General features: G+C 36.4%; 1 protein-coding gene across 8 annotated transcripts in view; it reads left to right on the top strand.

Moving 5' to 3' along the window:
• The window catches only part of PATJ (PATJ crumbs cell polarity complex component), a 349,122-nt gene that overhangs the window by 145,465 nt on the left and 176,075 nt on the right, over positions 1–27,582 (top strand). For all 8 annotated transcript variants that reach the window (XM_073896643.1, XM_025871744.2, XM_073896642.1 and 5 more), the window contains one exon: positions 6,119–6,218. In XM_073896643.1, the coding sequence (XP_073752744.1) occupies positions 6,119–6,218 (100 nt within the window). The remainder of the gene's footprint in view (positions 1–6,118; positions 6,219–27,582) is intronic.

Here is a 27,582-nt window from a genome sequence, read left to right as displayed (position 1 = left end):
TTTGGCAATCACTAGTAGACACAGATAATATGTAGATTCTGGAAGACCATGGTTATGGCGTGTAGAAATACTAGTTATGTACATGATCCAGGTCATTACTTGCAGAAATCTTTTCTCAGCCTTTGCAAGGCAACAGCCTTTATTTACAGGGATTAAATGTCTAGAAAAATAAAACCAATGCTGACAAAAAGGAGATTAGTAGTTCAAGAGAACGGAGGACCAGGGAAAGGGGCAGGAAGGAGGAGGGATTAAAAAGAGGCACGGAGAAACTTTTGGGACTGATAATTATATTCATCATCCTGATTATGATGGTGAATTCACGTTGTACACTTTAAAATGTGTGTATTCTTTCATGTCAGTATATCACAATGAAGTTTTCATAGACAAAGATTCCCTGCACTCCTGGAGCTTCCATTCTAATGGGGCAAGGCAAACAATGGAGAATTTGGTGACTACTACCTTAAAGCAGTTTGGGGATAAGACATGAAGACCCACAAAATGTGGCATCTGAGAGGGGCTGGAAAAGAAGCCCCATGAAGACAGGGAGCTCATCTGTCTCATCATTACTCTGTCTCCATTGCCGAGAACACTGCCCCACACCTCATAGACACATAGTATATGTTTGCTGAATGAGTAAAGGCAAAAACAAAACAAAACATCTCTGGCTTTAGGTCACCAGGAATGGCACATACCCTCTGGGCAAATGCCACCTTCCTGTGCCCCATTTTACCTTATGATTTGGGATTTATGGTTGTTTCTGGCTTTAGTCCCATGTTACAAAAGCACATTTTTGAAAGTTTATCTGTCATCTTTTTGTGGTCCTCTTGCTGGAATTTTGTCAGTTCGTATCTTTTTTTTTTTTTAAGATTTTATTTATTTATTTATCTATCTATCTATCTATTTATTTATTTATTTATTTGACAGAGAGAGAGAGAGAGAGAGAGAGACAGTGAGAGAGGGAACACAAGCAGGGGGAGTGGGAGAGGGAGAAGCAGGCTTCCCGCCGAGCAGGGAGCCCGGTGCGGGGCTCGATCCCAGGACCCTGGGATCATGTGAGCCGAAGGCAGACACTTAATGACTAGGCCACCCAGGTGCCCCTTGTCAGTTCGTATCTTGATTCACAGATCTGAGCATTCATCAAATGTCTATTGGAATCCTATATATAGTGTGGCAGTTAGGACTGCAGCAGTCTGGGGATATAACGTCATAAAGGAAGCAGACAAGGGATCAATCTGTAGGGACATAGGTAATAACCACACACAAATGAATAAACTGGTGACTAATTTAATTACTTTAGGGAATAAGGTAATTTAGTTGATTCAGGATAATTCCACTTAAGATCCCAAGAAGGAAAAAGATAAATATATGGTTCTTATCAATTTTGGCCTGTTCCTTTAAACCAAATTGAATCTCAATACAAAGCAAGGATATTTGCATTCAAATTTTAAAAATGCAGTAAGAGCTCGGTAATAACCAAAAGTCACAAAAGTCGGTCCAGCTGAATTCTTTGGTATAGAGAATAACCACTGAGTTAACATTGCAATGAGAGAAGTCATACCAGTATCTGCTTCTTTGTTACAGGATGATGTTTCAGTGGTTACAAGATTGTACTTAATTGTTTTCAGTGGTTACTGAAACCATACTTTACTGTGTCTCTTCTCTGAAATCACAGTTTACATGCCAAGCACTATACTACCTTCTAGAATGGTGAAGCATCTTTACTCCAAGAGGTGCACCAATGAATGTGACACGTAGTAAAATAAATAGAAGTATAATTATGATGATAGAAGCATGCGCAGGATGCAGACAGGGGAACCTTCCCAAAGTTGGGAGGTCAGATGATTACAAATTATATTATCTCTTTAAAAAGTATCATTAGAAGTAATTCCTTTTATGCATTATTTCCTCCTTAATACAAAAGCAGTGCATGTTCTCTAGAATTACCTAGACAATCAAAAAAGACACGATAAAAAACACCTGAAATGGGACACTTGGGTGGCACAGTTAAGTGCCTGACTCTTGATTTCGGCTCAGGTCATGATATCAGGGGGCTCCGTGCTCAGCCACAAGTCTGCTTAAGAGTCTCTCTCTCCCTCTCCCTCTGCCCCTTCCCCCAATCACTCCCCCCCCATAAATAAATAAATCTTTAAAAAAAAAAAAAAGTACCTGAAACCAATTACTAGGACAGATGTAGGCTAGAAATCTGAATTTTGGCTTGAGATCATTCACATTTAAAAAAAAAAAAGAGAGTGTGACTAAGAAACTAAGTTACCCCCCCCCAAAAAAAACCACAAAAGAATACATAAACAGGTCTTGAATAAATTCCTAGTTTTTTTCTTGTTTTGTTTCAGTTCACTATTGTCTGTGCTGTTTCTCATCACAGAGTGTGAAATGACAGGCCATCAGGAGTCATAGACATACAAATATTAACTATATCCTCAAACTCTTTGGTATTTTCCTTCTAAAATTTTTTTCAGGTTTACATCATAATATTCTTTGTCTTAAAGGAGTCACGGACATGAACACAAGTGGGAGACGTTCGTTCACAGAAAAGTAGTCTCCTGTTAGTTCTCTTTTCTTTTTATGGACTACCCAAATGAAAGTGTCGTCTCCCACCAAACATAATAGTCCCTAAAAATACAGTCATGTTAAACTTATAAAAATGTATCTATTCCAAGTAAGTACTTAAACGGAGTACATTTTATTATATTTAAATTATTCCTCTGTAAGGTGTCTATTTCAAGTGAGAAATCTGGACATGCTAGAGCCTGGGGCTAAGGAGAACCTCATGAAGGTTTTTGCAGAGATCAAAATGATTTCTTGTGATCTTCCTGGTGGCACTTAGAATGTTAACAGGATGTGCTCTTTGATTATTCTTAACAGCAGCAGGTAATAGTGTTCTCTCATGATATTCCACATTTTGTTAGGTCTCAGAACTAGCTGACAATACTTTGCAATATGTAAATATATCTGTATACATACATAGCATGTAGACATGTGGGGATCATGCAACATTGTTGTAAATGTTTTTATAGTCTTACATATTTTTGCTTTATACACCACATCAGTAAGATCAAGGATATCAGGAAGAAAGTAGAACTGTTTCTAAATTTAAATCACCAAATCACTTTGATATTGTGAATCTGGATTGTCACATTAAAATGCTTCTGAGTTAGTGGTTTTTGTAAAAATGGATTTTGGTTTTTAATTAAAAGGCTGTCACATCTAAGGTAATGCGAGTTTTACTATTTTCTGGAAAACTCTGGGAATATTAGACTTAACTAATGCTTATTAGTCTCTTCAAACCGATCAAAAAGAGATTTGTTTTTCTAATTTATTAGCACCCTCTGAAGGAAGGAAAATACTTCTCGCAGTGAGATGTAAGGGCTTTCCTCACTTTCAGCTACACAGAGCACTTTCAGCTCCTATCCTGCAGCTTCAGCCATATGACACATGTAGACCCAGAAGTACACAAGCCCCCTGGTCTGTATGTCGAAAAGCTATTATTTCCATTGCACTCAAGACCTGTTAGTATACAAAAACTTAGCAACAGGCAGACAAAGCCTAACAACCTTTGCTGTTGTCTCTCACCCTATAGAGAATAGATCCCTGTAGAACCAATATATAATAGACCCTCAAATACCACTAAATTGTTAGACCGTAACACCAAACTCCATTTATTGCTGCTACTAATGGGAAATAACTTATAGCCCAAGTGCAAATCAGAGCCAAACTTGGCTTAGTATCAGAAACAAAATCATAGGGTTGGAAATAAGAGAAACAGAGTCAAAAAGACAAAGTTCTGTTGCCACTGGGGATTTACTGTGGGTGCCAAAAAATCATGTATATGGGCTTATGCAGCTCATGAATTGCATATTTCAGGCATAACTGTTTAACTGGTTCTGGAAGGTGAGTCTACTTGAACAGACCTCCGTAACTGACAAAATATAATTTAAGAAAAAAAAGTGACCTATAAAATAATGCAAAATGTACATTTATTTACTTAACTCATTAACGAGGGAACCAACAAGATGGTTAGCCTGGTTCAGAGAGAACTGGAGAGAGTGAAGTATTTATTAATTGTTCAAAGAAAGAATGCAGGGGCGCCTAGGTGGCTTAGTCGGTCAGACGTCCGCCTTCAGCTCAGGTCATGATCCCAGAGTCCTCTGATCAAGCCCCACATACGGGGCTTCCTGCTCATCAGGGAGCCTGCCTGCCCTTCCCTTGCTTGCACGCTCTCCCTCTGTGTCAAAGAAAAAAAGAAAGAATACATAAGTTAAATTCAAATTTAGATACAAAACTGGTTAACGTCTTACAGGGCAATAAAACCATAACCTTTGGAGTTATCCTTTCTACAGGACTAAAATAATTTGAATCTCTACCAGACAAAATTAATGTGAAATGCTCTTGGACAAGAACCTTTTCCATCATTGTCATTTTTCTGGAAGGTAATATGTTAGAAGACCTAATCGGCATGACTGACAACCAGTTATTTACTCATTCAGCATATAGTTAAGGGAGGCCTGCTTTGTACCGGGCACTGTTCTCGGAGTGAGGATACCACACTATTGTTCTTTGCCCTCATGGAGATTACATTCACCTGGCCTCCTTGAATGTACCTTGCTCCAGCCTTCATTGCCACAGAGAGAGCTAGGTCCTCCCTATAACCTTCCCTCATGTGCAGTAGAAAGATGCCCCAGGTATATGGCAACCCACATTCAAACTTTAGGGTGACCAAGACGTGCTTATTCTATATTCTTTTCCACAGTGTTGGTAGAATTTAATTTTAGTAAATCAGTGGTGTAAACAGTTTCCTCTGAAATATGTTTTTAAAATACCGTCAAAGAGAATTCTCTCTTAATATTAAAAGCTGGCTGTCCTTGTTCCAACTACTATTTTTGACCTAGAATGATGTGGTTCTGAGAAAAAGGTTACTGAAAGGAATTCATTTGCCTTCTTTACTCTTCATTTAACTCACTTCTAAGGTTTTCCAAGCAAGAATAAAGATACAGCATGATCACATTTCTGTATTCTTTTGTTGCTTAATAGGCATTTTGTATTTGGCATCTTCTCTTCATCACTCCTGCATTTTACTGATTTTTGAATTTTCTACATATAGATGAAGTGCTGCTTTGGTTAGACATTATCTTAAATAAATTTGGGTGTGTGTTTTTGTTTATGGATTGCAGATAGTGTTTTCTGCTTTGGAGGAATTTATTACATGCCTGCTTTCTGTAATGGACCAGTCATTGTCCATTTACTAGAGTGTATCCTGCCATTAGTGGTTTTGTCATATAAATCATAATTGAATGTACTCTACTGAAACACTGGAGCAAAACAAAATCTTAATCCCGTTATTTTGGTATTTGTGGAGTGCTTGGGTATATCAGCTCCTATTCTTTTTAGCAGCTTGGACCTCCATAAACTTTAGCATGTTTTATTTTTCCCAGCGTTCAAGAAAATGTCTACATTCTGTGAAGGTAATCTGATCATTGAGTTTGTTTTGCTTTAATTAAGTCCAAACCAAATATTTATGTGCTGCATCATTTGGTGTGTAAATTTAAAGAATACTTAACCGAAATACAAAAAGTATTCATCATAAAGATTTATTTCTTTTTTAAAACACTAAAATGTGTGTTGACTATAAATTACAGATGAATATTTTTTCAGTTAGAAAACCTTGGCATTTCATTTCAACTATTTTTTAAAGAATGAAATCTGTACCTTCTACAATTTGATAAACAGATTTTTAAATAAATGTAATATTAATACAGTGGATTTTGAAATGCTTTTCATTTGGATTATTTGGTTGGTAAGAGTGTAAATAAAATATATATAATTGGCTCTCTTACTGGGGAGGGGAATGCATTCTTTTGGGTAGGTCAACAGTCTTAAATGCTGTGCTTTTGAATTCCTGTTTTCTGTAGTGGTGTGCTTACATCACAGTCACTTACATAATAACATAAATATAAGAAAACAAATTGTTTTATAGTCCTTGTTATATGACTGAAGTTGGATTGAGTCAGAATATTTCCAGATTATTTTTTTATCCTGTTTGTCATTGAGGAAGAGGATTGTGCAAAAGCAATTAACCTTCTCTCAAATTTTGCATTTTCAGAGACAAGGAACAGCTCCACCTCCAATGAAACTTCCACCTCCTTATAAAGCTCCATCTGAGGACAGTGACGAAAGTGAAGAAGAATATGCATTTACCAACAGTGAGTTCCTTTTCATTATTTGAAGTGAACGCAGAGTTCATTAAATTGTGCTTTCAGGAGTATTGTCAATTATCAAATGCAATGCTGTGGGTTCTTAGAAAATGTGTATAAGCATATCATGCTGAAAAGGAAAATGTTATATCTCCTTTTGTGACTTTATTTTCCTAAACTTTTCTCCTTAACGCTAATATAGTATTAGAGTGAATATCAAAGGCAGCAGGTTATACACTATTTTATCTACATTTCCTCCTAGTCTTAATATTTGGATGTGAATGCGAAAATGTTAAGAAGTCCTTTAACTCCCAGTTTGACCCACAATAATCTGAGTTGGATGTGGATGTCAGCTCTTGATTACTTGCTCTATTCAAACTGATGGTGATGTTGCTAATACAAAATTAGAAAAAGACCCAAGTCATATTTTCTCCTTTAGAGTTCCTTTCATGATTTTCTTTGCATTAGCTGTATCAAATATACATTCATACATATATTTAATGGAGGCTTTATTTAAAAGAATTTGCATCTCTTTTATGCATGTAAAGTATATATAGTTAGATCCGATTGCTATTGTACATGGAATTTTTGGGGGGAGGATGAAAAATACCCTAAAATTAGATTGTGGTGATAGTGAATATAGTAAAACCCCCAGGATTATATATTGAAATGGGTGGATTTTATGGTTTGTGAAATATGTTCTTTTAAAAATAATCTTGTTCCTTCCACAATTTAGAAAAGGGTTTGATATAGATATCGAAAGAGTTAAAATTCTGGCTGTAACACTTCTTAGTGTATGACCTTCAGCATGCCCTCTTCTATAAAAATCATGGTTCTTCCTTCACAGGTGTGTGGTAAAGATTAAAACAAGGTGATAAAGCCTTTAGCCTGCCATATGGTAAAATTTCAACAAGTATTATAGCTCTTACTAATAATTATTATTTTGATTTTTATGACTCAATATTTTTCTAAATACAGTAGTATGTATATAAATTTGAATATAAATAGATATGTTTATAATTATTTAGTTGGCTTTATAAAACATTGATTTGCACTTTGATTTTATAGAGCCCTTTCTGGTGCATTATTTCTTCATTAATCAACAAATCTCTGTTGAAAGCCAACTGCTTTTTACCAACAGTGTTAAGTAAATCTGTTATGAAAGAAATAAAACATAGCTCCTTTTTTCTTGTTGGGGTCACCAACCTAGAAGGGAACAAAATTTGATCAATGTGCTGTAGTGCCTTGTTTCTCCACCTCTTTTGGAGAGTTACACATGATGGAGATGATTGATAGGTGTGTGCTCACATGTAACACAATCCCTTGTTCTGATACAGGTATTAGGACAGCTGCAGCTGAGTGGAGATAGCTCATTGGTTATTCATAATTTCTGGGATGCTAGAATGCCTATATTTGCATAGTTGTTAGGAAATCTGGCTTAGGCATGTGACTAAGACTGTTCTAATCCTAGTTCTATTTAGTTGTGAATTCATGGACAAGTTAACCCCTTCATGGCTCACACTTGCTCATCTGTAATGGGGGAAGGGAAGTCTTGTAGTAATCTTCCTCATAGGCTTGTTAGAATCTGAGGAGAAAAGGATTTGAAGAGTTTGGTATAAGGATTGCGATATCTTATGTATTATTAACCCAATCGATATACTAACCTGTGAGGTCTCTAATTATACAAATAAACTGAGGCTCAGAAAAATTAAGGAATATGTTCAAAGTTACATAGCCGGTAAGTAGTAGAAACGTAATTTAAACCCAGACTCTCTGACTCCAGAGCCTGTACTCTTCATCTGTACTTCCCATTAACTTAAATCTCATTTACTATGGCAGAAGTAGGTACAAAGTGCTTGGGGTTATCTAGTGAATATCACTTTGAGGCCATAAGATAGAAGAGCAGCACCCTCCCTAAAGTTCCAATCATGTACATGTATGTTCACACATGTGCACAGATTCACAGCATTAGTGGGGTTCAGGAGGACACCGATTTGCACTGCATGCAGAAAAAGACTTCTGATTCCTGAGTCATCTTATAACTATAACATTTCACAGATTCTCCAGCAAATATATTTAGGCTGTGAATATGACTTCCCTTTTGTTTTGCTCTCTAATTTTTTTCTTCTCCGCATACTTTTCCCTTCCCATTGAATTCACTGTTCATCTTTCTGCAGAAGAGTTTGAACTGTATGGGGTGTTAGATAGTTCACATTTAAAATGTAGGTGAGCCTAAAGCCTCTAGCTTTCTTATATTTCTTTGTGAAATGGATCCCATGGCTTTTTAATCTCATGAAATGACTACTCTGTTCCTCCATCCAAAACTAAGAGTAGATTGATTCACTGTCTTACCAGATTCTTATTGTCCCAAACTAAGTATATCTTTTTACAATTCTGAAAATATGATTTTCTAAACTTTCCTATGGTCCAGGACTGTGAAGTGGATGGCTGGAATCTAAGCCTTAGGCCCACCAGGAAGGGGTGATTGCATTAGAGAGATCACAGACATGAGACACATAGGATTTTAAAGTATAGTTTAAAATCTGGGGCACCTGGATGGCTCAGTCAGTTAAGTGTCTGCCTTCGGCTCAGGTCATGATCCTGGGGTCCTGGGATTGAGACCTGCATTGGGCTCCCTGCTCAGTGGGGAGCCTGCTTCTCCTTCTGCCTCTCTCTCTCTGTCTCTCATGAATAAATGAATAAAATCTTTAAAAAATAATTTAACTTAGGTGAGCTTTGCTGAGTTACTTAGTCATAAACTTCATCCTGCCAAAAAATGTTTATTGAGTGGATATTATAGGTGGGCAGACACTGTTCTAGGTATTGGGAACATAGCAGGGAATAAGATCTCTCTTCCTATTAGCTTATATTCTAGTGGGAGAGAAAGATTATAAACAATAAGATAGTGAAAATATTGATAAATAGTCTAAATAAAATAAAACAACATAGTGTGAGAATAAATGCTTTGGAGGAGTCGACATTAAGTAGAATGGGAAAGAAAGGCCAAGATAAGACCAAAGTGACAAGAAGGAATCAAAGAGCTGGCTTATATAGTCCTATAGATCAGATTTTTTTTTCAGATTGTGATCCATAGTAACCTATATTTTACTTAACAGTCAAGTATAGGGGTGCCTGGGTGGCTCAGTCGTTAAGCTTCTGCCTTCGGCTCAGGTCAGGATCCCAGGGTCCTGGGATCGAGTGCCGCATTGGGCTCCCTGCTCAGAGGGGAGCCTGCTTCTCCCTCTCCCACTCCCCCTGCTTGTGTTCCCTCTCTCTCTGTCTAATAAATAAATAAAATCTTTACAATCAAGTATAGATGTGTACACACACACTTAGTGCATTTATAATTGAAACAAAGGTTTCACAAAATATTTTATAACATATGAAAAACTTTATTTTTTTATTGTTTCATTTTTTAAAATGCTGTTTGCAGCTCAGTTTATTTCTTGACTACCGAGTCGCAGCCTGCAATATGAGAAACACTAATCTATAGCTCTGGTTTCCAAACTTCAGAGTGCATCAAAGGAAACTACAGAGCTTGTAAAAGCACTAGTTGCTGGGCCCACTCTCAATTTCTGATTCTTCTCATCTAGGAGGACCCAATAATTTCCTTTTCAAATAATTTCCCAGGTGATGCTGATACTTCTCATCCAGGGACTGTATTCAGAAAACCAAGCTGGCATTTAATGGGAGCTGGTGAGTTTGCTTAGGAGTGATGTGTAGACAGCAACAGGAAGCAAACCCAGTATGGGCCTCGTGAACCAGCAGAGGAGTGTCCTAGCATAAGAACATTTCCAGGAGATTGTAGAGTCAGGCTGTTTAAGAGAAGAACGTGTTGCAAGAAGGGTTTTGTCACTGAACGTCAGTGGCCAACTGTGGAATGATACTGAGAGGTTGAGGAGGTTAGAATCATGGAAGCAACCATTGAACTTAGTAACATAAAACTGATAAGAAGAAAAAGAATACTTGATAAAAATAACGATTGTGGAGATTGTTATGAGAATTAAATGTTGGGGCACCTGGGTGGCTCAGCCGGTTAGGTGTCTACCTTCAGCTCGGGTCATGGTCCTGGTGTCCTGGGATCAAGTCCCACATCGGGCTCCCTATTCAGCAGGGCATCTGCTTCTCCCTCTCCCTCAGCCCCTCCCCACTCCCCCCTTACCCCTGCTCATGCTCTCTCGCACGCACTCTCTTTCAAATAAATAATCTTTTAAAAAAGAAATGTTACAACTCATATAGAAAGTGTGGCACATGATAGGTATTTACATCATAGATCCCTTATCTTGCATAGTTGGACATAATTCATGACATTCTGGTGTCTAATTATAGGAAGTCTATCCATCAATTGAATGAAAAATCCTTAAATTTTAATAATTAAATTTAATAATTATGAAACAATTAAGAATTAAGAAACAATAGCTACATAAATTCTTAGCTGTCAAAAAACTGCCAGTATAGGTCCTGCAGGATTTGTCAAAGGGAAGTTACCAATGGTACAGAACTTCCCAGACTTAACTTTATGGTAATAGTCTTTAATACCTAAATTTAAAGGTCTTGTCAAAGGTTCAGTATCACTCAGTTCACTATCACATGGTGACTTTAAAATCTTCATTTTTAGCCATAACTTCCCTCTGATATCCTGACCTGTTTTCAGTTGGCTGTTGGGGTGCCTGGGTCTTGCAGTTGGTAAAGCATCAGCTCTTGATTTCAGCTCAGGTTATCACCTCAGGGTGAGATTAAGCCCTGAGTCCTGGCCCTAAGCTCAGTGGGGAGTCTGCTTCCCCTCTCCCTCTCCCTCTCCCTCTCCCTCTGCCCCTCACCATACTCTCTGAAATAAATAAATCTTTAAAAAGAGGGGGGTGCACCTGGGTGGCTTAGTCAGTTAAGCGTCTGCCTTCGGCTCAGGTCATGATCCCGGGATCCTGGGATCGAGCCCTGTGTTGGGCTCCCTGCCCCATGGGGAGCCTGCTTCTCCTCCTCTCCCCAGCTTGTGCTGTCTCTTTCTCTTTCTCTCTCAGTCTCTCTCTCTCTCAAACAAACAGATAAATTTTTAAAAAGAAAAAAAAAAGACCATGTCTTTTTTCCACTAGCACTTTAAATCTTTTGCAAAAAACAAAACGTGTTTTTTCCTGAAGGCTGACCTTTTCCTTATATTCTTAATTTTTCATAAAGTCCTTATCCCAGACTAAAACTTCACATGTTTATCATCTCTCTTCCTAAATTAATCTTCTCAATCTCTCCCACACTGGTAGCTTCCTTTGCATTTTTATTGCCACAATTTCAGTAACTATATATAGTTGTAATCACAATTTACTGAGTACCTACTATGTGTCCTACATTTTCCCCAAGTCTTTAAATGCTTTCTCATTTGATTTACAAAAGAGTCTTTGAAAGGAGATCTTACCTTTTCTGCTGATTTCAGCTTAATCTCACCTTCGGAAAACCTTGCCTCACTCCTTATTCTAATAAATATTCTTGTATAGTTTTTTTTTATATCACTTAACAAAATGTGATTATGTGATTATTAGTTAATATCTGTCTTTCCCTTCACGTTCCATGAGTCTAGTAATCCTCTTTGTTTTGGCCTGGCACATTACAGAAACACAGTATTTGGGGCAAAATACTGATGGAGGGTATGTGACTTGCATAGTGATGGCGGGAGTGTGATGAAAATCCACGTGTGCTCATGGGGCTTCAGACAGATCCTTTCTACTGAGCTGTACCATCCATCTAGTTTCAGAGCCTTCTGTCCAGAACAGCTTGCCTTCTCTCTCCCAATATATCACCCCTCACCTTATATAAAAGTATCAATCCCCAGAGAGAGAAGCCACTATCTCAAAAAAGTCCTGCTTTGTTCACTTTTGATCCCAGACAGTAAATGCTTTTACTTCACCCCGTCTTTCAAACCTGTTGGTATTCATTCTTTCAACTACATTTTTAAACATCAGGGAGCAGAAGGTTTTGGAATGACTTTTTGTAACCTCTAAGAGAGTGATCATAAAGAAGCAGTGAGAATCCTACAAAAGACATGTCTCTTGATGCATATTAGGTTCTGGAAACTCAGAATATAATTGACTTCTTTGACACTTGGCTTTTAAGTGGTATAGCAAAGATGTGAATGGAACCACAGGCTGAAGGCCTCTTAAAGCCTTTTTTTAATACTTTAATTTTAGAATGATGTACTCTCCTTTCGTGTTTTGTTTTTCCACCTTAATTTTTTTTTCTCTCAAAAAGGACCCAGTTTAATTATTCACCCTTTGCTCAGATTCCTTCTACACCCCACCAAATTTTATGTCATACATAATATTTGGTAAAAAGTATATATTTAAGCTCTGAGGCGTAATAAAATTATCCTGTGAATTGCACCATACAAATAAAAATTAGATCACTAACACCTTGCATCTTCATGTTTTACTTTATTGTTTTATTTCATTTTTTCAAAGATTGGATATTAGCTAAGATTCCCTGAAATGTGATATATTAGCAAATTATTCAAAGTGACAATATAAGTTTAGAGGGGTTGCTTTTTTAGAAAATTAGTTTTATTGAGATACAATCCACATTACTATATAATTCATCTACTTAAAGTACGCAGCTCAGTGGCTTTTATTTACAGAGTTGTTCAACCATCACTACTATCAATTTTTAGAACAGTTAGAACATTTTCATCACCCCCTCAAAAAAAGTCCTACTCATTAGCAGTTAGTCCACTTCACCATATTTATTCAGAAATTCTTTATAGTCATACCTAAAATATACATACATATATATTCTAATTTTTAAAAAGACTATAGATAATTCACATGTATTCCCTTGGAGTGGGGTGGGGAACCTGCCGCACACCCCTCTTCCTCTTAGCATAAATAGAATCTGCATCTAAATTTGGAAGAAGACAAGGATGCTTGCTAGCTCTACTGTCCTCAAGAATCTAGCAGTGCATTGAGCTCACCTCCTCTGCCCCCTTCAAAAAGAAAAAAATTAGAGAACAATTATTCACAGATGGTGTTGTAGTCAATCTCAAAAATTCAAAACCCCCCCAAAAATTTGGCAATATTAAGTAAGGCTATATATGAATTGCACACATAAAAATATTGTCTAATCTGTATTATTACTGAAAAAATGTAAAACTTTTCTAATAGTGATAACGGGCAAACTAGAAAATACCTAGGAATAATACAATTAGAAATATAAAACTCAATGCAGTAATCCGTAATCACTTTCTGACATTTACTCTTTGGCACTGTGATGAAAGCTCTAAACCCATCCCCCCCCCGCCGAAAAATGTATATAGATGCACAAAACCATTGTTACCCATGCACGCACCCTCACACACATGTACACTCACACCCACTCATCTACACACACACACCTCATTTTAAATAAGCATCGTTTTGCCTATTTAGTGGAAGTCCTGAAGTTCATTTAAGAATTCATGGACCAGGGGCACCTGGATGGCTCAGATGGTTAGGCATCTGCCTTCAGCTCAGGTCATGATCCCAGGGTCCTGGGATTGAGCCCCGTGTTGGGCTCCCTGCTAAGCAGGGAGCCTGCTTCTCCCTCTCCCTCTACTGTTCCCCACGCTTGTGCTCTCGCTATCTCTGTCTAAATTAAAAAAATCTTAAAAAAAAAAAAAGAATTCATGGACCATAGGTTGACAACCGCTATAGCTTATTTTTAAAGAAAACTGTGGAACTTTATTAAAGAAGATTTGAGGGGGGGAATATAGACATGTTATTTTCCTGATTGGAAGGGTAAGTATATTAAAGATTTCAATTGTTTTTAAATTAGTCTGTAAGTTTAAGATAATTTGAATCCAAATCCTAAATATATATAGTCTGAAAATTGATTTGGAAATGAAATGCTAGACAGTTTTGAAAATTCTCTCCTCATATCTGAATATACTAAACTGGTGGTTTTCAGACTGAACCTGGAGCTTAGAGAAATGAGTGGGAGTGTTTTGGTTATCTCAATCAGCTTTTCTCAACCTTGGCACTATTGTAATTTTGACCAGATAATCCCTTGTTGGGTGGAGGAAGGAGGCTGTTCTTTTCGTTGTAGAATATTTGGCAGCATCCCTGGGCTCTATCCACTAGACGCCAGTAACACTTTCTCTCCCACCCCAGTTGTGATGATCTCCACACATTGCCAGTCGTCCCCTGGTCTAAATGGTTGGAGAATTCTGCTGTCATTTATTAGTTGCATTGCCAAGAGCACTACGTTATATGGAACAGTCCCATACAGTGAAGAGTTACCCTGCCCAGAGTACCAACAGCCCTTCTGATTAGAAACAGTGTTTCAAACTGCAGTAATTAGGGGCACCTGGGTGGCTCAGTCAGTTAAGCAGCTGCCTTTGGTTCAGGTCATGTTCCTGAGGTCCTAGAATGGAGCCCTGCTTCAGGCTCCCTGCTCAGTGAGGATCCTGTTTCTCCCTCTCTCTCTCTCCCACTGCTTGTTCTCTCTCTCCAATAAATAAATAAATAAAATCTTAAAAAAAAACTGCAGTTATTAAATCTGTTTAGTATTTGCAAATAAAAATGGTCTAGAAATAAACCCAGGTGTTAAGAATTTAGAACATAAAAATAATCTTTTTTGAAATAGCAGAAATAGGATTATTCAATAAATGATGGGATATATGTAATAATTAGGGGAAAATGTAGAGATCTCCATTTCTCATCAAAATTAGAAATTAACTTTGAATATTGTTTGCTTCTAAAAACTGAAACCATACAAATACTATAAATAGTCTATAAAGATTTTTAAAAATGTAATCTTGGCACAAGGAAAGGCCTTTCATATTATTATACTAACACTAAAGGAAAATAATTATAAGTTTACTTACATAAAAATTGAAAACAATAACAATAAATATATATTTAAACAGTATCATTACCAATAATATGCAAAATGTTCTTAGGTATTCTCTCACAAAATTTATATCCTGATGTAGAAATAGTTTATCCGTGTATAAAAAAGAGTATGAAAGTGGGAGATAATAAAATATATATGTATACGTAAACATATACATGTCAGAAGAAAAAGACACGTACATCAATAGAAAAACAAGCGAAGATCAGACAGTATGTAACAAAAGAGATTTGGGCAACAAATACAAAAAGTCTTTTCTACCTCACTAATAATGAGAGATATGTAAATTAATGATTTTTTGCCTACCACATTACTTAGGATTTTAAAAATTAATATTGCTCATTGTTGGAGAGGTTGTAGAAAATAGGAGTACTTACATACTGTTGGCAGAAATACGAATTCATGTACCTCTTTTTGGAGACCCATTTGGCAGCATGTATAAAAAATTTAAATGTGCATGTTCTTTGACTGAATAATTCAACTTCCAGTGAAATAGCCTAGGGAATATTCATTGCCCATGTGAATATATGTGTATGTATATGTGTATATACCTACAAAAATGTGTTCTGCATTTTTCACTAATAGCAATTATAGCAGTATATATTATATGTAACTAATACATAATAAAGCCTTGATTAAGTCACCTAGTAGCCATCTGACTTGAAATAGGCTGCATCCTTTTCATTTGGATTCCTCATTTGTAAGATGGAGATACTAAATAGTACTCCTTTCACTGAGTTGCTATGAGATCCTAGAAGAGATAATGTATGTAAAATCCTTGTATAGGAAGTGTACAGTGTATAGGAAGTGCGAAGTATCCCAGAAATGTTAGCTACTACTCTTTAGTCTCATCAATAGTAATAACAGCATTCTTCAATGTTTGCCAAATATTGCCACTACAGAATGAAATTTCTGCAGGCCCTCAAGTGATTAGTCGATTCAGCGTCTGTCTCCTGATCTCAGGGTCATGAGTTCAAGCCCTGTGTTGGGCTCCACACTGGGCGTGGAGCCTACTTTAAAAAAAAGAAAAAATTAATGAAATTTCTGGCGTATGTATATATTGAAATTTTAGTAAAACTTACTATAGCTTAATTTTTTTACATGTTTACACGTGTTTTAAGTTTAACATTATTGGGTAGGATCAGTACTTCATTAACTCTGTACAGCTAGGCTGCTCCCTGATCACCATTTTGTGCTGTGACGCCGCTATGCTCCCACTTTCAGCTGGGATCACTGGACAAGAAAGGCATTTTGGAATACTTCCTTATTCTTGAGTATTTTTCTCTTTCTTTTCTTTACATTTTCTTTGCACCAAAGGTGGAATTATCATAGAAGTATTGGTACATGATTTTGTAATTATTTTCTTCCAGTGGAATTTTACCATTGCAGGGTTGATGTTTTACTTCATTCCTCCCAATGTAGGAAAAATACACAGGAGAATTTTTTGAGAAAAATTCATGGTCCAAATGGAATTTAAAAATTAAAAATATGGCTTTTAAAGATTACTTTAATGTGAGTGCTAGTTTGCCAAACAGCCCTACAAAGTTTATGACATGACTTAATCTCCCTTATTCTGCCTTGTAGTATTTAAATATTTATGAATTTATTGATTCACAAAGGTCACGATGTTCTTTAGAGAGTTAATTCTCTTAAAATTCACATTAACTGTTAATATATTTTCCTACTTAACCTTTTAAAAATTTTTTTAATTTTTCATACAAAATGGTAGCAGCTTTCACCCTCATCTTTATTTGTAGTATGTTACTCTTACATTAATGAGCATTTGTACTTCAATTAACTGAGAGGATTTCAACATATGAAGCACATAAATTTTTCACTCTAAGTTACATCAAGAATTCTAACCTAGGCATTAACAGTAAATCAAAACATCATCCTTGTTTGAGTTATTGCCATTAATACACAGTTATTTTCTTTTGTTAATCCATGCTGTCCCAGGATTACTGATCTTGCATGGGTGCAGAGGGACCTGAATGACGTCCGAGTATCTTTCAGATCTTTAGCCTTCCAGAAGCCAGTGCTGAATAGCAGAGTTTAGTCAGATTTTATAGCCAAAGCTGAATTTTGTAGAATCTTTAGTATTTTTTAATTGATAAAAGTACAAAAGCATGTACAACAACTACTTTGAGAGGGGAGTTTTGAGGAAAATCTTCTGCTTTCAAATTTATTTAATCCACTTAAATTTTGTATAACAAAATACGTTATTTGGAAGAAAAAAGCATCTTGTCTTATAGTTCAATAAGAAAACAACCCCATTTTTTAAAAACAGACAAAACTGAACATTTCACTAAAGATACATAAATGCCTAATAAGCACATAAAAATGCTCAACATTATTATTAGGGAAATGCAAGTTAAAACCACTACACATTCACAAGAATTATTTTATTTTTAAAGATTTTATTTATTTGTCAGAGAGCGTGCACAGGCAGAGGGAACAGCAGGGGGAGAGGGAGAAGCAGGCTCCCCACTGAGCAAGCAGCCTGAAGTGGGACTCGATCCCAGGATCCTGAGATCATGACCTGAGCCAGAGGCAGATGCTTAACCGAATGAGCCACTCACGTGTCCCTCACAAGAATGATTTTAATAAAAAAGATGGGCACTACAGCCAGAACCCTCACACACTTCTGGTGGGAATGTAAAACGGTACAACCATTTTGGAAAACAGTTGGGTCATTTCTTAAAAAGTTAAACATGGGGCCCCTGGGTGGCTCAATTGGTTAAGCATCCGACTCTTGATTTCAGCTCAGGTCATGATCTCAGGGTCGTAAGATTGAGCCCCACGTCTGGCTCCAGGCTGGGCGTGGAGCCTGCTTAAGATTCTCTCTCTCCCTCTCCCCCTGCTCCACTCCCCCCACAGCACATGTGTGCACGCATGCATGCTCGCGTGCTTGCTCTCTCAAAAAGAGAAAAAAAGTTAAATGTAAGTTTACCACACAATCTAATAATTCTACTTCTAGGTATATATCTAAGAGAAATGAAAACCTATGTCCACACAAAGATTCCTACATGAATGTTCGTTGCAGCATCATTCATAATAGTTCAAAACAGGATTAGCCAAATGTCCATCAGCTGGTAGATAAACATAACATATCCATACAGTGGAATACTACTTAGCAATAAAAAAGCAAAGTACTTACATATGCCATGATGCTAAGTAAAGGAAGCCCAGTGCAAAAGACTACCTACTGTATGATTCCATTTATATAGGATATACATAAAAAACAGGTCATTGGTTGCTTAGATTTGGAGTTTGGATTGGGTTTGATGGAATGTTCTGAGGTGGTGGAAATGCTCGAAAGCTGGATTGTGGTGATAGTTGCACACATCTGTAAGCAAACTGAAAATCAGTGAAATAATATGCTTGCAGCAGGTGAATTTAATATGAATTATATTAAATAAAGCCTGTTAAAATTATTTCTCAGATATAATTTTAAATTGAAGAATCACATTTGTAGGTGAAGGAGGTTAAAAATTTAAAAGCACAAACTTGGAGCTATAAAATAAATCTTGATGTAATGTACAGCGTGGGAACTATTGCTAATAGTATTGTACTGTGTATTTGAAAGTTGCTAAAAGTAGATCTTAAGATTTTTCATCACAATTTTGCAACAATGTATGGTGATATAGATGTTAACTAGACTTACTGTGGTGATCATTTTGCAATATATACAAATAGCAATCATCATGCTGTACACCTAAAACTAATATAATGTTATATATCAATTATATCTAAATAAAAATTTCTTTAAAGAATCACATTTGTAAAGGATAGTTAAAACTTACTATAAAAAGGTCTGTGTTAGAGGGCAATCCAATAGCACATTACTTTGAAGAAGGGAATAATAGTATCTTAATATCTTCCTTGATAGTGCTGGGATTTGCGAACCTTAGAACTCCTCTGGTCTGACTAATTTTACAAGAATCCTAAGACACCCCCCACCCCCGAACGTGATTAATTTGCCCAAAGTCACCAAATTAGTTACTTTGAGGTCAAGAATGGAGTCTCAGTCTCCGTTGATGTTCAGGGCCGTATTGAAGCTTTCCCTTCCCGTGCCATCCCGTGTGCACCAAGCCAGTTTTTAACACGAAGCAGTCGTGATCAACGAAGATTTATTGAGCAGCTAGTAGTTTTTTTGGTTTAAATTTTTTTTTTTTTTTTATCATTGTGGTCTCTAGTTGATCTCTACCTTGCCAACAGATGTCACTATAATCAACAGCAGTTATTATCAAGGATTTAAGGAATGTTAAGAATGCTCACCTCAAATAAGCAAACAGCATTCATTAGTGGCTTCTAGCAATATTTCTATGTTCATTTTACTGATATATGGATTTGTTTGCTCTGTCCTTTTCTTCGTTTCTTGTTTTTGACAGTGCAAAATAGGAAAGATTAAGAAATAAAGGCTAAGTTTTAATTTTTTAGTTTTATGTAAATTCTTTTTCTCATTTCCTATGTTTAATCATCCTTTTCTGAACCCTTTATAATTAAGTAAATTAAATAGAATTCTTAACTCTGGTCCTATAATTGGAGATTGGTGAATGTTGCTTTCTAGTTTAGTTGATTTTTTGTGCTGGAAACTCCCAAAGTTCCAGCCTTTGATAGAATTTGGATGTATTCATTGTAAATATAAATAAAAAAATTGAATTTAAAATCTTTTGAGAACCCTTTATATTCAGGTGTTCTTGACTTTACTCATCCGTATGACAGGTGAGCAGGCAGATGACTTTGTGTTCTACGTTTTACAAAGAAAGGTTAGAGAACACTGTAGTAATTGATAGATAATGAAGTAATTGCAGTTGGTTACGATTCTATTCTGGTGTGTTGGGGGTGGGAAGGAGAAAGGGATGCAATGAGGCATTTAAAAAAAGTTTAAGAACCCACAACCATTTTTTCTCATGATTTCTCTGAAGCTTCAATTTTTTTTTTCATAATCCCGCCCCCCCCCCAAGAAAAAAGCTAACTTGAAGACTTGACTGCTTGAACCAGATCTTTACTGCACATTTAAAACGCTACTGAGACACAATTGAATCTCGCTAGGGAGACCGCATGTTTAGTGCGGCTCACCAGTTTCTTTGTTATAAAAATGATTCAATGATGTGAGCAATAAGGAGACAGTAAGTTGACAACTGTTTCATTCACTTCCGAGAGGCTAACATCCACCCCTGTTTCCTTTTTATCTGCATTCAAAAGATGCAGCTAATGCCCTGAACTATTTCTCAGCCGGGAAACTGGGTCATTAAAATGATATTAATTGAAGCTGGCCACAAAATAAAGGGTTGCGTTGGTATTGCCTCCTGCTCTGGAATAGAGCAATCATCCCGATGTGAGCAGGGTAACGGAGCGCCACAGTCCGCAGTGTGAAGCATCCGAGGGTCAGATGTTGCAAACCAGGGATTTTTGCTTCTCCCGGAGTACTTTTCCCAGGCAGCTTCTACCTACTGACAGACGGGACTGTTAGCCTGAGTGGTAGCTTGAAATTAGCTTAATTGATTGCTTCTCATGATAGAAATAGACTGATAACTTGCCCTTAAGGAGAATAAAATCCGAGGGGGAGGAAAAAAAAGAAATAGGCCCAAGGTCGACAGGAGAGAGAGGACAGAGTCTGGTGAGGATTTGAGCTGCTTCCAGCACTGAATGTTTATCAGGAATGCAGATACCCTGAAGGGAACGCTGGTACAGCAATGGTCCAAGGGGGTTTCCCAGGTAAGCTATCTGTGCCTCTGTGATCTGTGGCTCTTTTGGAATGCAGTCTGAAGCCGTTTTAAGTGTGGGTGCAGAATGTTGTTGTGAAGGTTTGAACAATTGTAAGCTAAGGCATTTCTCTTTAGTGAAAGAGTGAGGGGACATATGCATGTGCCAGGCAATTGTGCATTAGAAACAAACCTCTAAAAATTTCCTTTCATGTGTATTGTAGCTGGAATTTTCCCCGTAATGTTTTTGAAAAGTAGAGCAGTTTATCAGACTGTCAGGAATATACTAGTGAGTTTTGGTGCCAAAATTCTTAACACGGTGTTCCTGTGGTATCCTCTCCTTTCAGAATTGTAATTGAGAGGTAGATCTCCTGGACATTCATTGTTGTTGTTCTTTGTGACTTCACCATAAGCAAAAGGGAAGATGATTTATATTAGAACAAGGTTATTATGATTAATTTTTAAAAACTGACCATTCAGCATTTTTGTTGTGGATGAAAGCAGAATATCATTAAGGTATCCTAGTAGTAAACAAAAGCCTGCTTTTTCTAAATTGTAAAATAGCACCTTAAATATTATTTGCTAATTGTGCTCCAAGTCCCATTCATCTAAACCTACAAATTCGAATTCATTAGGGGTGGGGGCTCAACACTTGGAAGTATTATCAGGGACTTCCTTGTTAACACACGGTTCCTGAAATCATTGCTAGATTGGTAATATAATTTCATACAGTAGGATACTCTAGTGTATGTTTTTGCTTGACTTTTAGAAAATTAATTTATTAACAGAGCTTTTAATCCGAGTAAGATGTGGAATATTTAGACTTAATGGTGGGGGGGGTGTCTTCTTACCTCCTAAGGGAGGCAGCTGTAAACTCAAAGAGTTAGACATCACATTGTAGCCCCCCCCTTTTTTTCCAGCAGTGCACACGCAAATTAGGTTATTTCTACTGCAATAGCAGAATATATGCTGCATACCTGATTTAAGCTAGCAAACCTTATTCTTGGCTATGCTGTCAAAATAATTGAGCAAGAACTTTTCTTTTGCCTAAAATACAATTTCTGAAGATCTCATTGTTGGCATCCTAAGCTATTTAGTATCCAGTTTTGTGATTTTGATTTGGAGGAAATGTCAGCCCTTAAATGGATGTGTCACAGATTCCCTGTAGTGACAACTGTCCTGATTGTGTTTCTTTTCATTTTATAGTTGGAATTGGTTTCACTTGTCAAAAGGTCATCTTTTCAATACTACTTTCTCAAACTTGTATTGACAAGGCAACGATAGGAATAATCTTGGGTATTGGTGGACCCTACCTGCTTTTCTTCAGACTCCCTAGAGCAGTTTGTTCGTGTTCCTTTTATGTTAGGAAGTTTCATTTTAAACATCTGTTTCTCCAGATTAAAAATATGTGTGTGCTTTAGTCTCCTCAGTGTGACCTGTCATCCCTGATGATTTCCTTAATCTCTATTTCACTAATTCAAAGTTGCCACTGTCCAGCTTCATAAACCACAGTAGAACCCTCATGAATCCTCACAGTGGGTTTTCCAGAAATTGCACACATGTTTAGTCAGTAGGAATTTCTGTATCTTTTGCATTTTATTCAAATAATATATGAAAATATTTTTTATGTTATTAGCTGTAAATGTGTCTCATAAGTAGACATTTATTTATGTGTTAAATGTAAGTTACTTTTCCGGTACTGCTGCTCAGGATTAATTGTTCATGATTTTCATAATAAACACATTCAGCATTTATTAAAGGTTTCTATTTACCTTGAAATGTGCGTACACATTTAACTCCAGAGTATTTTAATGCTTTCTAATAGTCTTTATATTACGTTCACTGCTCTGCATTCAGTTAATTTGAAAAGCATCCTTCTATTTCATGTCTCTTTCTGGCATATTTTACAAATAGTTATACATAGAATGATAAATAAAAGATGAGGCTTCAGTCTGCAGAGAATTTACTCTTTTTCTGTACTTGCTTGGAAACATGTTATTTTGAATGAGTTTATGTTGCTTTGGTATAGGTGGTTTTAAAACAGGCCACTTTAAAATATTTCATGTTTGCATAGGAGTATAGGTTTAACTTTCATCATTTAAATTGATCCAATGTTAAACAAAATATTATAATTCAAATTAGGGAAGTAGTGTACAAAAATTAAGTATCATTTAAAGTGGGTTTTTTTTTTTGAGAAACTACCTCTTTTGGTGAATACAATGGGGAGGGAAGGTGAGAAATATCATTTCTATGTTTCTTTTATGTTTTCTTATTTAGATAGTTATGTGCTTTTTTGCACAAATATTCACTTTATCTCTTTTCTTTACATTTATGCTATGACAGGGTTCTAAGATACTTGCATAGTGTGAAGAATTCATATTGTATATTCTGAATATATCTGTGCTAAGTCAGTCATCTTATTCCCATTTTGTAGATAGTAAAATTCTTTTTCTAGAAAGTGTGGAGTGCTTTATTCATGTCTTGGTGGAAGTATGACTTAGCCTCAGTTTCTATGATGTAATGAAAAAATTTAGTTTAATACCTTCCTAAGACTAAGGGGAGAAATATACCAGTGGGCTCTCTGCCTTCAGGAAGTTTATAATCTTCCTAAAAAGAGAAGATTCATATAGGTGGAGAAACAAAATGACTTGAAACCCCTCTGGAAGAGCTTGAGGTGGAAAAGTTGGTAGGATTGGCAAAAGTATGATAGCTCCAGATGTGGGAGTCCACTCAGGCAAAGAAATGTTACAAGCAGTAAAGCAGAAAGGACAAAGTAAGACCAGATTTTAGGGGAGCAAGAATTCTAAAACTGAAAGCTCACAAATTTATTATTTCCTAAAATGGAAATTATGGTGGTAGCTAACCCATGGAAACCACATTTTAGAATAGTTGAAATAAAATTTGTAGTTTCATTCCTTTAAATTTGTTGAATACTTCTTTTCTGAACACTGTGCTAAATGCTTTCCATACATTTTTTTCTAAAGTCCGTATAATTTTGTGTTTTTTAAAGTCTATTATTTTATAGATGAAGTCTAGAGGACTCCAAACGCTGTACTTATACTCAATTTTAACTTTACATATTTTCAAGTATGTAAGTGAAGTAATTCATTCCATTGGCAAAGACAAATTGATTACTCTCCTCTTTTCCAATAATGGGGTAGACAGACATGTTACTTGAATTCCAAAAAAAAAAGCATGCTGAAGTTCTGAATTCCAAAAAATTCATATTCTTCGGCAAACCACATTTTAATACTGGAAGTTCCAATTTAAAAGAAAAAGTCACAAACCAAATGAAGCTGAATTGGGGAAAAATACAGTAATGGAGATGTGCCATTAGTTTTCAGGGTACACATCATTGTGGCATCACACACTGCACAGCATGAATCAGGCTTCTGAGCATAAACAAATTTCTTTTCCATTACTGAAAGATTTCTACATTTGGAAAAGAAATAGCAAGTCTCCTGATGCTAACCGGAGGGGAATGGGTAAGTAGGAAAGGTTAATAGATACTTAGATGAAATTTTTAAGAAACTATATTTTGAGTCCTTCAGTATTTTCAGGTTCATCCTAGGTGATATGGAAATGTATTAGCACTTTGGTAAACGTTTTGAATTGCATTTGGGTTTTGGCTCAGGGTTGCCTCTACCTGCTTCAGGTTTTCAATATCTGCTCCCTCCAGTATTTCAAAAGCCAGTGCAGATGTAAGAGCATACTGGGAATGAGAAGGTAGCACCTTTCAGCTTCATAAAGCAAAAAAAAAAAAAAAAATGAGTTATAAAAGCTTTTTTAAAAAATTTCTATCTAATGGACAGTTTACTAGCTTCCCATCTAAGTGTTTGTTTGAATACATCTGATGTTTAATGGAGATGTTTTGATGATACCTGTAGGGATTAAAACATGCACATACTGATAGTCTAATAATAAAATTACATTGGTTATGGCTGTTCATCTGTGTCATACGAAATCTCTGAAAACAGGTCTCTGCTCCTGTGCAAAATTAAGTTAAAGGCTTTGGTTCCTCGGATGACAGACATTTGACTTGATTGATTGCCAAGGCACATTTATGTAATAATTCACAAATTGCTTAGTCCTCTGTTTTGATTGTTCTTTAAGAAGAATTATTTTGGCAGGTAGATAATCTGTGTTTCCACAGATCACAGAACCTGCAGAAACTAGCTTCTCATTCTTCAATCCCTGTGGAATCTGTAACTTCCCTCATGTGTCTGTGCTCTTCTTTCTTTCAGCTTATGCCTAAATAATCCCTTCCCATGTGTGACTACAGCTCTTAATGTGCCTTATGGTGCTGTGTTGAGGGTAGGTCGCTAGGCATCCGTTTCCTCTATAGCCAAAGCTTAGGTCACTGTAGATGTTCAATAAATGTTCTTTGAACTGATGGAAGAAAAGCCATTTTTGCATGTAACCTAATGAATAATTCGTGAGGGAATGGCCAAATCTATTCAATTCACAAAGGGAGCATTCTTGTGAAACAGTGGCTCACTAAAGAAGATGAAATTATTCTATCATCTACATGTATTACTTAGAAGGTTCTTTTTATGGGCTACATAGTGTGCGATGATAGTATATATAAGGAAGGGACATTTTCTCCCAGTGGAACATGGTTTTTCTTAGAAAAGTTTTTTTTTTTAATAATCATAAAGAAGTTCTTATGAGGAATTGATATACTTGGGGAGGGTGGACAGTAGAATAATGCGTAAATGAGTTTATTTTCCTGTTCTCAGCTATCTTCTTTTTTTTTTTAAAATCAAACATTTTGTGTGCTTCTTTAGTGATTTCTGAACAAATCTATAATATGATTTATGCATTGTTGTTAAAATGTTCAGAGCAAGTAACAGGATAGTTTCTTGGTCAAGTAGGAAAAAGTAGCAGCTTTTTCATTTTGTAACCAGCAAACTTTTGGTGCAGGGTGAACATATTTAAAATTAATCATATATTGCAAGATTCAGCAAACTACAGCCTATGGGCCAGATTTAACCTGCTGCATGTTTCTGTAAATAAAGTTTTATTGGAACACAGCCACACCCATTCATTTATGTATTGTCCCTAGTGCTTTTGAACTATAGAGGACAGCAGAATTCATTAGTTGAAGCAGAGACTATCGAGGCCCAAAGCCTAAAATATGTGCTATCTCTTTTCCAGAAAGTTTGGCAGTCCCTGAATTATACCATAGAATTTAAAGCTTTCAATCAGCTATGGGTTCAAATCCTGCCTTACAGTTTGCTACCTGTGTAGGCTTGGGCAAGTTACTTACTACAGAATTGTCCGGCCTTTGATTTCCTTTTCTATGAATAGAGGTCATACCACCTATCCCATACATTTTTTTCCTGGTGATTAAATAGCATAATATATAAAGTATTTAATATGTCACGTTTAAAATGGTAAGCACTCTGAAAAGGATAGCTGTATATAAAATGTGTACATTATTAGTTGGTATATTATTTTTCCTTCATGCAAGATTGAAAGTTGTTAACTTGATTGTGATATACTCTTACTATGAAATAATTTGTTTACATGCTTATTGTGTTATATATTTATCTTCTAGATACAATTAGTGATATACTATTTCTAACCCTCTCTACTTTGCTGGCATAAATTATCTCAGCCGGGTTACTCAGGTTTTTTACATGCTATTTAAAAATCAGCTGTACAAACCTTAAATTTAACTTGTAATTAAAACATGGTCCTAATTCTTTCTGGCAGATGGTGGTATCAAATATTGAATTAAATTAATCAGTTTTTTATGGATCAGAAAATTTTAATATAAAATGTAATTATATTATTCCCTATACGATTGCTTAATGTTTGGAAAGTATCTACAGACCTAAAACCCTCTGTGTTTCAAGTACCCTATGATTTGAAAATCATAGGGATGCCTGGGTGGCTCAGTCGGTTAAGCGTCTGAGCCTTGATTTCGGCTCAGGTCATGATCTCAGGGTCGTGAGATTGAGCCCTGCATTGGACTCTGTGCTGGGTGTGGAGCCTGCTTGAGATTTTCTCTCTCCCCTCCCGCCCCTCTACTTGCTCCCTCTCTCTCTCTCTCTCTTTCTCAAGAAAAAGAAAAAAGAAAATCATAGAGATTTACCTGGAAGATTTTCTCAAGATTTAAGCAGTGTTTTCTGGTTTGTTTGACAAATTATTCTATCTTTGTTTGAAATGCCCATCGTGGATCTGGCCTTAAATATGTGTGAGATTCTAATTTTCCTCAGGGATCATAGAGATGATCCAGAGAGATTCCCTGATATTCCTGGCAGAGCAGAGGGAGTGAGGCCTAGAAATCAAGGTATTGCCTCTTGTTGTTTGTGGGAAATCACTGACTCTGATGCTTCACTTTCTTAATCTCTAAAATGAGTGTGAGATGACATTACCTGCTAGATTCCTGCTAGTTCCGTGACTTTTAGGGGGAGGGCATACTTTGGTAAGAGCAGACAAAACCTTGAAGATATCTATTTTCAACTAACGTTAAGAGCCTAAATTAATTTTTTTCACATTTATTTTTATATTATTATATTATGTTAATCACCATACATGACATGGTTAGTTTTTGATGTAGTGTTCCATGATTCATTGTTTGCGTATAACACCCAGTGCTCCGTGCAGTACGTGCCCTCTTTAATACCCATCACCAGGCTAACCCATCCCCCCACCCCCCTAAATTTATTTTTATTAAATGATCTTATTTTAAGTAATCTCCTCACCCAACCTGGGGCTCAGACTCACAACCCTGAGATCAAGAGTCGTGTGTTCCATTGACTGAGCCAGCCAGGTGGCCTAAGAGCCAAACA

This window comes from Callorhinus ursinus, unplaced genomic scaffold (genome assembly GCF_003265705.2).
Source record: "Callorhinus ursinus isolate GAN/ISIS: 27379988/994484 unplaced genomic scaffold, GSC_fseal_2.0 scaffold9, whole genome shotgun sequence".
Classification (NCBI taxonomy): Eukaryota; Metazoa; Chordata; class Mammalia; order Carnivora; family Otariidae; genus Callorhinus; species Callorhinus ursinus.
The sequence above is the reverse complement of the archived record's forward strand: the minus strand, read 5'-3'. Positions and strand labels throughout refer to the sequence as shown.